The sequence below is a fragment of the Mustela nigripes genome, chromosome 2, assembly GCF_022355385.1.
Source record: "Mustela nigripes isolate SB6536 chromosome 2, MUSNIG.SB6536, whole genome shotgun sequence".
NCBI classification, from domain to species: Eukaryota; Metazoa; Chordata; class Mammalia; order Carnivora; family Mustelidae; genus Mustela; species Mustela nigripes.
Genome location: NC_081558.1, coordinates 38,372,807 through 38,390,003, shown reverse-complemented (window position 1 = coordinate 38,390,003; position 17,197 = coordinate 38,372,807). Strand labels below are relative to the sequence as shown.

General features: G+C 44.0%; 1 protein-coding gene across 10 annotated transcripts in view; it reads left to right on the top strand.

Annotated features, from left to right (window-relative positions):
• Positions 1-17,197, top strand: part of FOXP1 (forkhead box P1) — a 685,031-nt gene that overhangs the window by 591,287 nt on the left and 76,547 nt on the right. For 9 of the 10 annotated variants that reach the window (XM_059390157.1, XM_059390158.1, XM_059390154.1 and 6 more), the window contains 3 exons: positions 309-398; positions 5,788-5,941; positions 11,292-11,496. In XM_059390157.1, coding sequence (XP_059246140.1) covers positions 309-398; positions 5,788-5,941; positions 11,292-11,496 — 449 coding nt within the window. The remainder of the gene's footprint in view (positions 1-308; positions 399-5,787; positions 5,942-11,291; positions 11,497-17,197) is intronic. The other variant, XM_059390151.1, reaches the window with a different exon arrangement.

Sequence of the window (17,197 nt, the reverse complement as noted above, 5' to 3'; positions counted from 1 at the left end):
GCCCAAACTCCCTCAGCAAGGGCACTGGATTTTGTTGTCCCATCAAAGGTCATCCCTTCCCTTATTTTAATTAGTTTGTGCAGAAAATGGTATGTTTTTCATCAGTTCATTTTGGAGATTACTTTTCAGACAGTAATGCCAAGAATAGTCAGGGTGTGCTGAAATTTATGGTCGAGTCTCAAACTAAAGGTCAGGCCATTACAGATAAAAGGATGCTATTTTTCAAATCGCAGTTGTGTATGGCACCGAAAAGGGACAGTGGGTTGGCGCTACCCTCTGTTACTTACCGTCCTCTCTTTCCTTTGTAGCAGCAGCTTCAAGAGTTTTATAAAAAACAACAGGAACAGTTGCAGCTTCAACTTTTACAACAACAACATGCTGGAAAACAGCCTAAAGAGGTACCGACAATACATATTTTACTTTCAAACCACAGATCCCAGAGGACTATCTAGTGGCTATTAAACTGTCATTCATCTCTTAAATGATTGCACAACTGAGCTCTGGGTCCGCAGCTCTCAGACCAAGAGCGATGGTCCCGTTTTTCTCTGAGAGTTTGCTGGGTTCTGCTTGGGGGCTGTCCCCCGTTTGATCGTCCCAAGGCAGGGGTACTGTGGTGAGCACTGGGAAGCAGGACAGTGGGCCGGGCCTTCGGGGCTCCGCCCACACGCAGGCCGAACAGCAGGCCGAGATGCACCTGCGTTCAGCACAGGTATCCTCAGACACACGCTTGAGGTTTTCTCCAGTCCAGCCAGCTTGGGTGTGCGGGGACGGCCCTTCCTTTTGCCAGAATCCTCTCTCGTGAGGCTGGACAAACCAGAAGAGTTCGACCAACAGTAAACGCTATCTCTGTGTTCACCTTTTCTCCCAAGTTAGGCATGTATGCTAATCGCTCAAGGCAGGTGTAAGATAGGACGACTCTTCTGAGCTTGGATGATTTGGGCGTCCCTGACAAAACCCAGTGTGTGATGATGGCTTCCGTGGGCCAGGCGCTTGGTAAGAGCACACAGTTGTGGCACCAGGCCCCTCCAACCAGTTGGGTGACCACTTCAGCTCCGGAAGCTGTAAGGCCCGCCCAGAGAGGGTATCCATATGTCACGTCTTGTACGGGCCCATGTCGGTCTAGACCAGTCCCCCGGGGGGAGCATCGGTGCGTGTGAGGGCGTGACCATGCCTTCTTTCTCCTGATTTCAGTTACCCGATGTCACTTACCTGCTCCTGTTTTTACCGTGGCCGGGAGCGCTGTCCTTTTGAGTGTTCTCAGAATGCCCCGGTCTGTAGTTTGAGAAACAGCCCCCAGCCCCCTTAAACGGCTTCCTCTCTGGCACCAAGCAGGCATCCGCTCGTCATTCGTTTGGAAGGAGCCTGGCTCAGGACTCTCCAGGGCCCTGCCCCTCCTGCGACCGTGGACAGCGGGCGGCGCTCCTGTTCCCCAGCGGGAAGGGCCCAGACCATCTCCCTGCGCTGGCTCCTCCCTCCGCGTACACTGGGTGCTTAATCCATGCCCCGCTGAGCGTTCTCGCTGGAGTCCCGTGCAGCAGCCTGGATGGCAACCCCCGCAGAGTCGGGCCAGTTTTGGGGTGAAGGGGAGGAGGTGCTTTCAGGAAAATGCTGACACCACCCTTAAGTACAGTGGCGCGCCCCCGAGTGCTGCTGTAATAAAAAAGGGAACAGATTAAAAAGTGTCTAAAATGTAAATCTAAAGGACTAACAGTAATTAAAATGGAAATGGCACAGGGAGGGAAGGCATGTAATTGTGAGATATCACTGTGCAGAAGGCTCTCAGCTTTGTTTTGCTGGCTGTTTTTCTAATTCAGTAGGGCTTACTCATCAGTGGCAGTTCAATGCGCGTTAATGACTCTGGGATTGCAGGCATCACTCTGGACAAAGAAATGATTATTGTGCGGTCAAAAGAAGTTCAAAGACAAGAAGGGAATTTCAGTTTTTTCCTTAGAGATCCACATTCAAGAGCATATAAATTAAGCCAAATGTTAAAAACCACAGTCTGAAAGCTGACTTCAAAGTCACAACTCTCTAATTAATGAACTGCGAGCTTCAGTTTGGACAAGTTGTGGTTTGATGCGCCCATAAATCAACATGACAGGCCTGTTTCACAGTCTCAGACAGTGCTTGTCATTGAGTCACATCAGATGTAAACACAGCAGAAAAAAGAAGGGCTATGAAGGAGGTGCAATTGATCAACAGAATTGGTAAAAACCCACTTTTGAAGCACATTATGCATGATCACAGGAAATGGTTACAGCCTCAAGAGGTTTCCCCTTCTGCTGTTGCTTTTTTGAATCAGATTTCTAACAGCCTTCAAAAGGGAGAATAAGAATTATGGAGTTTCTCCCCTGTGGCTCGCAGGCAATAACCCCCTGTTGTTATTTTGTGCTTCTTTCTTTTCAAAGGCATCAAAATTTAGTTTTTTAAAGATCTTTAACTCTATATTTGAAGACAAACAAAAAAGGGCTGCCACTGTCATTCTTATCAGTTACCAGGGATTGTGTTTTTTCTTTCTGTTGCCACTTCTTATTAACCTCTTATTTGGTCTGTTAGACAGAGTTTGGAAGGCACGTCTGCACGCTGAGAGAACATGAAAGTTCAGACGAGCTCAGAGGGCAGATAAAGAAACGTGAAGGGGAAAGTTACACGGCAGAAGGAAGGATAAAAGTTAACTCTCCCAAATTGCTGCTGTCAGAAAGGGGGCATCTTGGCACACAAAGATGATGGTGGTATCTGAGTTTGGGAAGGGAGTATTTTGTATCCGAACAAGGAGAAGGCGAGACATTAGAGTAGCCTTTTAGCATCTCTAGGACTTGAGGTTTGCTGTGGTCACGTTCTGTCATCCACTTCCAAGGCAAAGGTGACGACCCAAGAGATAGGTTGCCTTCACATCCCGAGGGGTAGGCAGACCAGCGGGCAGGTCCCCTTGGATCCCATTCTCTGTTCCTTGTGCTGGTGGGTTTGGCTGAGAGCTTCTGTAACCGTGATTAAGAGATCCTTATTTTCCCGAGGTAAGGGGGATAGGCTTCTGAAATTATCATGCAGGTGGTGGTCCTTTTGTGCTAGGACGAAATAGAGTCACATGGTAGCAATTTCACGATGTGGACTGGTGGTTCTGATTTTAACAAGGTTTGAACTTGGATGTTGACAGATGGAACAAGTGTATTAATTTACTGAATCCCCAGTCATTAATGGCTCATAATTTTGAATCGTCTGCCCCCCACCCCATTTTTTCATTACCCCTCTGGTAAGACACTTGATCCTCAGCCAGAACAATGTACCTTCACTCAACTTGTTTCTCAAGTTGCCTTGAGATGTTTCCTTGGGAAACTTAGGCTCCCCGTTGAGCTGGCTCTAAGACCTTCTTAGGGGATAGGTCTTCTGTAGCCCCATCCAGCTATTGAAGTGACTGCTCGTTAATATTTGACAGAACGGGTGTGGAAAATTGAAGGCAGAATTAATTTGCAGTGGAGCTACAAAGATCCCATCCTGTGTGGGTGAGGGAGGCTAAGTTGATTGTTTTAAAAGGGCCGTTTGTCCGGGCAGTTATGACAGTTTATGTTAGGGCAGCCGGGAGGAGCCGAAGAAAGGAAAACAGACCTTTGACTGCGGCTCTAGGGAGGGGATCTGAAATGCAAGGTTTATCAGGGCATTTGAGCATTTTAACACTGACTACTGACCTGTCCAGGGGACTGCACGGAGACCTTTTTTGTATGCATTCAATTGTGAGAAGTAAACAAACGGGCTCGTATCCTGTGTTTGGTAACTGGGTGGGGAGCACAGTTTGGCAACCAGCATTGCTTTTAAATTCTTTCTTTGGACAATGGGCCTTGTATACTTTCATATCCTGGCTTTTCAAACGTGGACAGCTTTCATGAGCTTTTCCTAGGGATGGCCACAGAGACAACAGAAAAGCCATCAGTCATTTTATATAAATACAAAATTTTTAAACATTTCATTTACAGTAAGACAGGAAACACCCTCCCCAAACTCCAGCACCCCCTCTCCATTCTTTTCTACTTCAAGAAGAGCTGGTTCCCCGATCTTTTATTGTACCCATGTTGGTTTTTTTTTTTTTTCTCTTCCTTCCTTCTTCTTCTTCTTCTTCTTCTTTTTAAGTGTCATGAATTAATATTTGTTGAGGAAGTGAAAAAATCACTTTGACATGAATATAACTATCATTGGGTTTTACATTAATGTGATAACATGGGAAGGGGTGAAAACAATTGGATCATTTTATGCATGCTGTTCTTAAAATGAAAACACTGGCTTTTCATTTAAATTTATTTAAATTTTTGTTGTTAGTGGTATAGAATTTGTTTTTTGGAGTGAAACTCAATTAACTTTCTCAGTGGCATGGTAGTAAGTCTGAAATTGGTTGCTAATAGGAGAATGATGGTTTTTACTGTAAAATAAACTGCACGGAGACCGAAAGGAAACCACCATTTTTCTCTTCCTTTGAACTTGGCATCAGAAGGTCTTGATACACGTACCATTTTATGGCTGTATCAGATCAAGGTCATGTGTTAGGTTAAGTGAATGCAGTTGTTTGTAAAGTATAGTTATTAGAAGCTCTGAAAGGCTTGAACAGTCCCTTTTAGTTGCAGAGGTCTTCCTGATGTTTTGAATGATACTCAGAATTAGGAAAACGAATCTTGTGGGTTTTTTTTTAAACGCTTTTTTTTTTTTTTTTTTTACTTTTTTTGGAGGGTCTACAGTTTGGCAAGGGTTAATTCTCCTTTCATAACTGTTAGCCATAATGTGGCTAAGACCTCCACCTCGATTTGATTCCTAGCAGATTAAGGATATTAGATAATTTCCTTCTATTTATTGTACTACTGCACTGTATTATCTTTCTATCACTCAGATAATTACTGAGGAAATCTACATTAATTTTTTTTGGCTGGAGCGAGGCCTGCTAAACACAGGAATGATGTATTGATGTTTTACACAACAAAAGTTTTCCTCCTGTCATTGTCCAATCAACAAAAAGATATTTATCATACCGTAAAGCCCCTTCTTTTCAAGAACAAAGCGGGTGGGGAAGCAGGACAGGCCAACTGACCTGGGGGTTTCTGAAACTAAAGCCAAGTTAAGGCATCTGAAGCTTAAAGTGTCCTTCACATTAAACACTCACAGTTGAGTACGATGTTGTTTGCTAAATTATGAATGTGTGTAATTAAAATCTAGTGGCTGTTTCTATGAAAGATTTACAATGTTATTTCATCGTTTGTCATGGCTAATTAACAATATTAGATGAAGTTTTTCTTCTTCAAAGGTCTGATTTTTTCTCATTTATTTATGTCAGGAGTGATAAACAGAGTAGTTAAAAGCTCCCAGTGCAGGCAAGAGGAAGGCAGCTAGTTCTTCTGTGTACTCTCCGAGGTTCAGGGTTCAAATCCCTCCAGACTGGAATGGCATCTTCCATTTCTCTGTGGCATGAATCACTAAACGTTTCAAAGTCTGGAAGTTCACATCTCGACTAGAAACGCTCAGGCCTTTCAAACTGTAGGAAAAGCTGACTTGATGGAAGAGTTATTTTTTTGTGCCGCTGGCTGCGGAGGGCAAGTACGTCCAGCCACCCTCCCCATGCCCCCTCTCCAGCTCTCTTCCGATGTGCTCTGTCTTGTCCCCGTCACACGAGCCCTGACCCGGAGCCCTCCACTAGACCCCCCGGCCACCATTGTTGGTGTTTGACGGTGACGTGTTTTGAAACGGTCCCTCCTCTGAACCTTCCTTGGGAAGCGGCCACATCTCATCGTCTTTCTCCCTGATCTCTTGCAGCAGCAGCAGGTGGCTACCCAGCAGTTGGCTTTTCAGCAGCAGCTCCTCCAGATGCAGCAGCTCCAGCAGCAGCACCTCCTGTCTTTACAGCGCCAAGGCCTCCTTACGATTCAGCCAGGGCAGCCTGCCCTTCCCCTCCAGCCCCTTGCTCAAGGTAAGTGTTCCTGACCTGGCAGGCACCGCTCCGCGGAGATGTCGGGGCCGAGGGGCGGGGGCTGTCCACTGGGATACTCTGGCCCATCAGGAAGCGTGTGGGCCATCCAAAACAAGCATAGACAAACCAGAGAAAAGGCTGGAGGAGGTCCAAGGAGGGACCTTTGTAGAAGCTGAAGGGGTTGCTTGTGGATGCCAGAATGAAGACATGTGAGGTAGGCTGAGGCTGAGCAGTAGCAGAGGAACACCCCCCCGCCCCGCCCCTCCCCCTCACGCTCTCGGAGTAGGAGACAGCAGTGCGACTTGGACTCAAGGACCGTTTCAATCTGATCAAGCACTGCCCGTTTGGAACCACAGATGAATTTTCTTGAAGGCTTTTGTTTAGCCAATGGAAGGTATATTTTTTCTATCACTGTAAGTTGTTCTGTTGTTCTGATGCTTTTGAAATGGCACTTTTTTAGTTCTAGAGATGAATTCAGGTTTATTCTCTATATTGAGAATAATCTCTTTTGTCGGGTTTTCTTTTTCTTTTTTTTTTTTTCTTTTTTTCATTTCTTGTTTGCATCCATCTGTTGGTTTTTTTTAAGCAAGTTCTACACTCATCAGAGCAGGTAGCATTTCTACCTCCTGCTCTTCAAAAACTAGAGTTCCGTGCAAAGGAACTAGATTTCACAGATTGAAAAGTTTCTCCTGATAAGCCATTGATGCGTGATTACCATGCGTGTTGGACCTCAGAGACAAGTGAGGATTTCTAGCCGTTTTAGGACATCCTCGTGGATTAGGCACGTCTTTGATATGCGTAGTATGTGTGCACACGGACCGCTCGGAAACAGCGCAGAACAGTGTGGAAGGAGAGAAGAAGGTGTCACACTGTGTTCTGAAATACAGTTCCCCCACACTGTTCGTGGTGTGGCACGTTCCAGCCCCCTCCTCGAGAACCCTGGTCTTGGCAGTGGCAGTAGGCTCAGATGTATGTGTGTGGACCATATAGGCTGGTAGCTAATGCCTTCGGTGTCTTGGATTCTGTTGCCTTCTAAAGAGGGTTGAAAATGTGGAACCTTTTTCATGGTGATTAAGACACTCTCATTTGTTCAGTAACTTTTGGCGTCACGTGGAACCAGGGAGGCACGTCTTCATCTGAGTCTTCTCTCTGGAGTCAACCACACCCAACTTACATCTCTTCCAGGGTGTTCTGATTTTTGTTTATGTTTTCAGAGTTGAAACTGGGGCTTTCTCCCTTCATGTGCCTCCTGGCCCTCCTCCCCTTTTGGCCACTACATCTCAACTACCGGATACATGGTCAGCATCCCAATGGCTGTCCAAAGAGAAGGTTTGGTAACAGAGCAGTACGAGGGGAGAAGAAAGGACACAATGGCGAATGCATTTTTGTGCTTGCACAATGTTATAACGTGCATTAATTACACCTTCAGGTTTATTGTTGGAAACCTTGCAGGCTGTTCTGACACACCTACTGGACTCGGGCTTCAACCTCTCATCTTTTCCCACTGCTCCTGTACTATTAAGTTTGCTCACTAAGGTTCATTGTTATAGTACATCAGTTAAGCCGTCCAAAAGAAGGCAATTGGGCAGTGACAAGACAGGCTCATGTGTGATGTGAAAGAAACGAATGTGGTGATGCATGAAGTGTAATCTCTGCAGTAACATATCAGAGACACCAGTAGGTAATTCACTAGTCATGGCATTGATTGATATGCTTTGCAACTCGCTATAACTATTAGCCCCTGTAACATTAGGAAGGAGCATATTTAATATCTGAGGGGTGCCCCTATGTGTGTCCAAGATACTTAAATGTAAATACGCTATTTCAGGAGTCAGGTTGTGGCAGCAAAGCGAGCTCCCCGTGCCATTGCCAGCTTCTGTAGGCTCCAAAGGTGTGTTCTGTGTCTCCTCTCCCCTTGCCCAAAGTGGCTGGAGAATTCAGTCGTGTTGGACTACAGCCCAATTTTTTTTTATCAGAGACATGATGGCTTAAAACTGATGTCATTATGAGGTTTAAATCAACTTTCTGCTTGCTTGAACATGGTCACCTGGGTATGGATGTACAAGGACAAAAAAAGGTTGATCAACTCTGTTTGTCTTTGAGCCAGGGATACCTGGGGTTGTAAAATTGAGTTCCATGAGCAGTAATCTGTCAACTGTCCCCACAACATACATTTTTTAAGCCGGTGTCTGCATTTTCTTTTATAATGAAGGGGTTGGTTGTCCTGGAAAAAGAAATGTAGCAAGGCACAGGGGTTAGGTGTTAACAAATGCCAGTGATGGCCACTTGGTGATACAGTCGTTGTGTGATTCTTTTACATACCTGCTTGTGGCCTTGGCTAAGTCACCTTAAATGTGCAGAAATGTGAAAGTGTGAACAGATAGAAAGTAATATTTTAGAGGCCTTTTTTTTTTTTTCCTGAAGGTTTTATGGTATAAAACAGAGGGACATTTTTGTTGTATAAGAGCCTTGCAGGATCTTCTCTGTTTTACGTAATGAGCGCATACGCTTTTCTCCCTGGTCTGTTGAAGCAGCTGACCCCCTGACTTCATGCTCATTCTGACCTCTTAATTTTGAAATTGTGAACTAGAGATTAGGTTAGGTGTTCAACAGACGCGTGCATGCGCGCGCGCACACACACACACACACACCTGTTAATGAATTTGCTTAACCCGGTACTTTAATTCCTGTCTACCATATTGGAGGAAATATGTGCTGCATTTTGGAAATTTGATATCCGTTTAGTCTGATGAGTGACTAGCCTGACTTTTATCTGTCTTAATTCTGTCACGAGATCGTGACTGTCAAATAACAGCACCCTCCTGTAGATGGTATGCATTGGAGTAATAGTTTAACATCGCTAACAAGGTGTAGTAGCATTGATGGAGAAGAATGATTTGACTGCTCTCTGTAAGTCTGATGAGAATGTTCTCAAACATAATTATCACAGTGAGATTTGACCCACAAGCATGCCTGTTGTCAGCGAGTTACTGTTTTCTCCACTAGCTCCCCTTGTGAGGGGTGAAACTGACTGGCCAGCCCCCTGGAGGAGGAGGAGAGCTGAGTAATATCAGTATACTCTGGAGGTGTAACAAGTGTAACCAGACATTCGCCTTTGTCTTTATGTGCTGGATGAACAGCTCACTCCCAAAACAGCTCCAAAGTTCCCGCTTTCCTTGGAGGGAAAGTTGTTAGAAGCCGTTTTTTCCTTCCATTTTTTCACTTCCCGTGCAGCTGACCCAGTTGAAAAATGGGCGGCTCGTTCTTTTCATGTGTATTTACTCCCTGGAAAATAAAAATAGGTGTTGACTTGCGTGGCTTTCTATCAATACGCTGTCATCAACAGACAAGCCTATTCACTATTGTTTCAACTGAGTAAACAGTGGTCGGAGGGTCAGCCATCTTCCCAGGTAATTGTTGGTGTGTGGACATCGGTAGCAGGCCTGTTAGCTACAAACACATCCCACATGTCACTTCGGAAGGTGTTTGAAAATAATAGCCCAGATGCAGCAGAACCGGACACGGGATTGTGGAGTGACCTTTCCCTTTGTTTAATTTGCCTCTAAGGCTTAATTTCAGGGGACAAGTAATAATTGAATATGCCTAATAACTAAATGCTCATTTGGGACAAAATCCATCAAAATATAATTGGCATTTGATTTTTATGAAGGGAGAAGAAAACCGACTTGGCTGTTGAGGATGCGTTCTAAGAATATCTGACCACTTAATGTATCATTTGAAGCCTCCTTTTATAATATATATTAATTGCAAATACTTGAGCATTTGAACATTTTCGTGGAGAACCCGTGAGGAGAGACCAACTGTTTTTGTTAACGCTCCTCTCAGAAAGGCGGGGAAGGTTATTGGTCTGCTGTGCAATAATTTACTCCTCTTTGATATGCAAACGATCCACGGTGAATATAAAAAAATCCTATCAGACTCATTTCACAGTTCTTAACCACTCGGATTCTCTGGAGTCCATCGCCTCATTAGACCAGTGCTCTCCAATGCTAGCATAATTAAAATCTTTAACAGTTTAGCAAAGTAAAGATGTTTGGCTGATCACGTTGAGATGATTATCTATCCATTGTATTCTAAATGACAAAAATAAATTAAATTTAGACCTTGGCATTTTTTATTATGTGTTTCAAATGAATATAATGCACACAGCCTTCTTTTTTAATTCAATAGCTTAGGTTTGGTAAGAAACACGCCTGTTTCGGGTGCTGCTATATAGTCAGAAAATGGCAGGCTTTCTAGGATAGCTGTGTTACAGTTGATTGAAACAATGAGCTGCAGTCCAGACATCCAGTTCTAATGTGGAATTGCCGTGTGCTGCACAGGGCTGACGATTTCTTGTAGCTGTCCTTTTGAAGGACTGGCTGTGGTGGTTTGCTGTTGTCCGCACCAGCAGGTGCGTGGAGGTGGGTTCTAGAAAGCCTGGGCTGGAGAGGCATGCCTCCACAACACCAGTGGTGAGGCCGTAATAGTGAGATTGACATACTGATGGTTTCTTCCCTTGGGCAAAGTACAGGTTTGACCCTTCCTGCTTAAGACCCATGCCCATGCTGACCCCCTTAAGAAACAAGAGAACTTTATTACTCCAAGTTTCTTTTACATTTGCATTTTATTCTGCAATGGTTCATTAGCATTGATCTAAGAAATGACAGTAATAATAGTGTTACTTGTTAAAAAAAAAAAAGTTACACAGTTTTTCGGTAGACACATCCATCAATTAAGCATGTGGTACTAGAAACCAAAATTAATGAGGAAGATAGGTGTGTTAATGAAATAATCATAGTATAATCAATTTGAATGTTAAAAGTTGAAAAGCATTTCAGGAAGACGATATGAATTCATAATTTATGTCTAAAAGTGATTAATAAAAACTATATTTAATAACAAAGCTATTTGTCATCATTTAAGACTTAAGCACAAAAATTATTCATTTTGTGGTTCATGTTGTCATAATAGTAGAGTTGAACAAATTTACTTCAAGCCCTTCTTTGTGGCTGAAAATACAATAACATCTACCTACTCCTTTTCAAAAATCTGGAAACAACAGTTTGGATGGAGACCTACTGTCTTTGCAGAGTAGCTGTGTTTTGAATCCTTTTCACGGAGGTCTTTTCTGTGTGATGAGGGCACTTCAACTCGGCTTTTCAGTGGGAGGACACGGTTGTTACTACCGTATTTGCCTTAGTTGGGAGGGGGAAAAAAACGCACACACCAAAAAAAAAAAAAAAAACCTAACACTGGGCTTTGTTTACTGACTCTTTGATTTAATTACTGTTTGAAGAGGACGGAATTAGCTGTTAATTGATTTAATTATCCAATTTGTTTGTTTCAGGCATGATTCCAACAGAACTGCAGCAGCTCTGGAAAGAAGTGACAAGTGCTCATTCTGCAGAAGAAACCACAGGCAGCAATCACAGCAGTTTGGATCTGACCACGACATGTGTCTCGTCCTCTGCACCTTCCAAGACCTCCTTAATAATGAACCCACATGCCTCTACCAATGGACAGCTCTCAGTCCACACTCCCAAAAGGGAAAGGTAGGAATGAGCCGCCGAGATGTGTCCGGAGCAGTTCTCAACGAGGGAGGGTGGGTGGCTTGCTCTGCCATATCTCAGCGATCCCTAATTGGATCCATGTGACTTGAATGTGCATATAATTACTTAAGAATGTGTTCAATATGGTTTGGGTGTGAAGCATCTAATTATTTTCACCTTTTCAACATGGAATTAGCACTTATGCAGATCTAACCTAAGCTTACGAACCCAGGCTGAGATAGTTTCTCACCGGATGGGCTAGATTTCAAGGGTTCCAGTCTTCCTCTTCGTGCCCAGTGCTCAGTCGATACATGCTGGTCGTCTGGGCTCTGAGCACCTTCCAAGGGAGTAGTAGAGTCTGGTATTGGCGACTTTGAATCATAGGTCAAGAAAAGGCAGAGAACTTAGCCACTATGTACTGCCCTCCTTGAAGGCAGGGAGCCTGTCTTTTGCACTGTTGTGCCTCCAGAGAACATGGCCTTTTTCCTGGTCAGTGCTCAGTGAAGGTTGGAAAGATGGGGAGATGGGAGGGGTCTGTGTATGTGCGCACATGATCCATGTCTATATGCACAGGTTTAAAAAGTAAAAGTCTTAACTCCTGGGGAGGAATGCAGTGCTGTCTCGGTCGCTTGATTCCTCTCTGGAAGTTAAGACTTTATCATTATAGTTGCCCTCAGCTCTGCTTGAATGTTAGCTGAAGCGGAGTCTGTCTGAGATATCCAGAAAACATCATGTTAGCAGATAGTTCTAAGAAAATGAAGCTGTTAATTCATGTTATTGGATCCTCACACCCCAGAAGCATTAATACTACTGTTGAATGCTTTTCAGAAATGGAGTGTATATATATAATGCTCCTAAAATTAAAAACTTTTATTTTCAATGTACTATTTTTAAATGGTTTCCCATCTATTTCATATGCACAGTTTCCCCACACAGAAGAAAAGAAACTTTCAAAGTAATGTGTGATAGTAAATGTCACTTCCAGCAGGAAAAACAAATTCTATATTTTGTTTTTTAATAAAAATGACTCAGTGAAGCTTTTTTTTTAATGTTACTCTTCACTTGGGCAATTACAAATATAATTTCATATATTTCTTGAACTATTGTGCATTAAGAAGCCCACGGGTTTAATTAGATGTGTATCTTTCTACCAGCAACATTTTAGCTATTCCGAGACCTGTAATCACAGAAAATGCTCTCTGAATATTTGTGCGTGTGTGGGCGTGTGTCCCGGTCAAGCATAAGAACGTGAGACATTCTGAGAGATGGGAATAATAGATATTTAAACCAAAACTTGCAGTCATCCTTTTAAGAGCATTTTGGACCTTCTCTGGCAGACATTGGCAAAGTAAAAGATGTTTTCAATTTCCTGTTCAGAAGAATTCGAAGGATGGAATGGTGGACAGTAAGACTGTGTGGAGGCATTGGGCCAAATGTGGCTTCTGTTGTTTCCAGTGAGGTTAGGTTTGTATGTCTGGAAGCCAGTCTTTTCTCTTGCTTTCTCACCTCTTACAGTGTCTTTGTAATTAAAAATAACACTGAACCTTAGAGGGCTTTCAAGAAGATTCTAGGTCGCTGTCCTTTGCTCTACTTGCTTTTGGTATCTAAGGTTGATGCCATCCATTTACTGTGGAGCGATCGAATCACATCTTGATCTACAGGCAGAACAGGCCATCCACTGGGAATTGCTGACCGAAGCACTTCAGGTATTTGTGGCAATCTTTTCGGCCGTTGGAGCCTGCACACATTTCCCGTGACATGGAAAACTCTTCTTGTTTAGATGCTCTGTGCTCGGTCCCATTCTACAAGGTTCTGTATCTGTAGTCAGGTGACAGATTAGGGGTGAGTCGGGTAGGAGAAGAATAGCCCTCTCAGGTCTGAAGGTGTGTTGGAAAGTAAATGGATCATTCCAGAAGAATAAGTTGGTTTGGATTGTTTTTACGATCTGCACATGAGTGAGGCTTAATCTTCATTATACTACATGCCAAAATTAGAATACAGATCAAAAAAGAATCTGGGTTCTACTGAGCTGTCATCTGGCTGTAAAAACAGGCTGAATTTTCCAGTTACATATGTAAAGAAGAAGCGACTATGAAATTATCTGCTACTCCTTAATATCTTGGCTCTCTCCATTAGCATGACTGGGTGGGTTCCTAGTTGTGGCTGAATGAGAAAGAAAATGCTGGTTAGCCTGTTTTAGCTGAAGCTGGTGAACAAGACAGACGAGCACCTTAGGTGAAAGATAGTTCGAAAGTTCCTAACTTACAGAATTGATCATGAAAAAATCAATCATTAGTTAGCCAGCTTTGTGTATGTACAGGTACTTACATAATGAGGTTTTAGCTGGTTTTATCTCCGGGTTTATTTTGAAAATGTCAGTGTGATATCCTGTTTATGTAGTGAAAATGGTAAAAAGCGATCCCTCTAAAAATGTTCTCACTGCCTCGACGTTTGTCACAGCGGTCCCTGGGAGAAGTTTCATCCCTTACTCACAAGTGCATTCGTGAAATCCATAACTTGGCCGGCTGTCCGCTGATTTCGGTGTGCTGTTCGTTCCCGTTCTGTTCTCCCAGCGCAGTCTCTGAACAAGCCAGAGCCTCGGCCTCTGGGGATGGTACCCTAGCCCTTCAGACTCAGCCTCAGATGAACAGCTTAAGAATCCTCCCCAAAAGGTTCAGGAAGGCTCCATGCAAAACGACATTGGAAAAAGGCAGTGGTATTCTGAGGGGCTTTGTTGGTGAGAGTAGTGAGAGGTCTCCTAGCCGTACCTAGGCTTGCACACTTCTGGGTCGCATGGAAACCTTCCCCTCCCCCACTCTTGCCCCCGTGCGTGTTGCGGGCTCCCGTGAGCAGCCGCTGTGGCAGCAGCTCTGGGGTTTGGTGAGCTGCAATCTGTTAAGGAGATAAATAATGTGCTTGGCACGACACTCCTACTCTCCTCTTTAATTTGTCTTACACAAGGAAAATTATAATTAAATCATTCAGGGTAAACCCTCGAGTGTAGAGAAGGGAAAAAACACACTTTGGTAAAGATTGCCAATAGAAACCCACTTCCCCGTTGCGCAGTGTGGAGACATTTATCAGTATTCAGCACTATTACGAGAGGAGCGGCCCATGTGATTTGTGAGGCGGATGCCAGCGCTCAAATCAAGGCTTGTTAAGATCCTGTCCCTGTGCAATCACGGCCATTCAGCATCATTAGAATTCAGCACTGGCGCCGCGCTTCGTGCTTTGATTTTCTTCCGGCAATTTAATAATGTTTATTGTGCTGATTATATATAAATTCATTGGTGCAATAAACATACCTCGGTTGCCAGCGCCGGAGAGAAGTGTGGCGAAGGTGAAGTTCGGCAGGCAGGAGCTAAAGGGAGCTGAACGGAAGCAGGCGTGTTCCCGTCTCCCACTGCCATTTTATTCCCCAGGACCCAGGGAGCCGTGACATCGTAGACAAACAGTTAAAACTCAGACCTGGGATACCTCTGAACACGAAGCTATCCTCTTGTTCCCTTTCACTTGTCTGACTGTCTTGCTTTAGGAAATTCCAAGTTTTGGTGTGGGTAAACAAAATCAACGGAATGCAAATGAAACATTTATTAAAATGCTAAATTTAGTAAAGCCCTTTGAGCTTCCTGGATCAAAGCAGCTATGTAAATACAAATAGCAATTACTACTTAAGTAATTGCCTGAATTAAAATTCTAAATATCACATTCTATTATGGTGCACTAGGGAAAGGGAAGGGAGCTCAGGCGTCCTCAGTTCTTCCTCTCTGCCGAGCACTGGCTGCACTCTTGTTTTTGGAGTGATGTCTCACTTTATCCTCATGACTGCTGGCAAGCAGTAGGGGTTATTATACCCATTTTACAGACAAGGAAATTGAGTCATAGAGACTAAAGAACTGACCTCAGGTCACAGAACTGATTACTAGATCTGAATGCAAGCCTGTCCCCTTAACTTTGTAATACAGCACTTAGAGTTCTCATTCAGCCTAGAAGTGACTATTGAATTATGATAAGTTGAAATCAGTGTTCCTAAAATAAAGTTTAATTAAAATCCAACAAAACGTGCATTGACTTCACCTACTGCGTGCACATCAGCACGTTTTAAAGGAAAACAGCAGACGTTGCTCTTTTAGGGTGGATACTGGTCTTTACTGGGCCTTCCGTGAAGGAAGAGGGCAGGTAGGATTTGTAAAATAGACGTCACTTACAGTCTGAAACCGCACGTAAAGAACAAACATGAAGCCCATGCCGGCTTTGCACCCAGGCAGATGCCAGACAAGCCTCCCTCTCTCCCTTCTAGCCTCATAGATAGGTCCTGTGCATCCTCACGGAACACCTCCCCGGGCCTTTATCCTATTTACCTGACCTTTGGAGTTCATATGAGAGAGACTCTGCTGCTCTGATCCTTCCTGGCTTTTTGCTTTGGGTTCAGCCACCACCAGTAGACGTTTGCTAATGCGAGCAGGTCTCAGAAGCAAAGCTCTTCCAAGTGTGCGATTCAGGACTTCCTTGAAGCCGCTGATGGAAGAGGTTCCTTTGAACCCTGAAAGCATCACGGCGGTCTGTTGGCTGGTGTCTGTTGGCCGGTGTTCGTTTCACAGCCTCTTCTTCCCTAGAGGCTGCCCTCTAGTTCCGAGAATCCGCTGGCCTGCGTCGGGCCCCTGCCCTGCGAGGTCTGACCTGCCCTCTGTCCACTCCCAGTGCTTCTTCCTGCTTTCTGCTCTGCTCACGCAGCCCCAGGTATTTTCACTGCTTGCCTTTGCCTCCATTGCACAGTGGGCAGCTGCCCGCAAGTGAGCCCAAAGGTCTTAGCTTGGCTAGTGTGCTTGCAGACTTTTTCGCTTGATACACAGCCTCTGTTTTTGATTTGTGGCCTCTTGACGTATTGCCATGTATTTGACTACATAACAATAACATTTGTGTTTCCCGCCCCACTATTTTCAGAAGGCAGGGAATTCTGAAACGTGGACATGCCTGGCGTTCCCCCCCCCCCCCTTATTTTTTTTAACTTAATTCTTTGTTGATGAGTAAATATTGGTGCTGTTGGTTGACTTGCTAGAATTCTAGAAGCTTGCTTTCAGAGCTCTTCCAGCGGTACATGTCTTTAACTGTTGTGTGTTTTCGTATCAGGCCTGTTGAGCCAGAAATGTACGCAGTAAGCTAGAGGTCATGTTACTCTGAACAGCTCTTCCTCATTTCAACTGTTTTTGTTTTGTTTTTGAAAATCAGCTGCTTTCTTCTGTATCTGTTTATTTGAAGCACTTGAGCAAAATGAGCCACCCCGAATCTTTATCACCCATTAGAGCGTTTTGGAGAACCTGCAGCCAAATTGTCCCAAATTGTCTTCAGAATTGTTACTGCTGCTTCCGCCAATATGTGCTAAGGCAATTGGTCTGGAACACGAGTCAGCAAATTATAGCCTACCGGCCAGATCTGGCCCACTGCTCATTTTGTAAATAAAGTTTTATTGGAACACAGCAATGATCATTGATTTGTACATTGTCTATTGAATAGCTGCTTTCATGCTACAATGGCTGGCTTAAGCAGTTGCAACAGAAACCGTAGGGCCCACAGTGGCTAAAATATTTACTCTCTGGCCATTTACAGAAAATAATTTGCCAACTCCTGATCTTAGCTATAAGAGCAGCATTTCTCATTTCCTGATGATATTCTCACAGGTATTTGTTAAAATAGATTCCTAGCC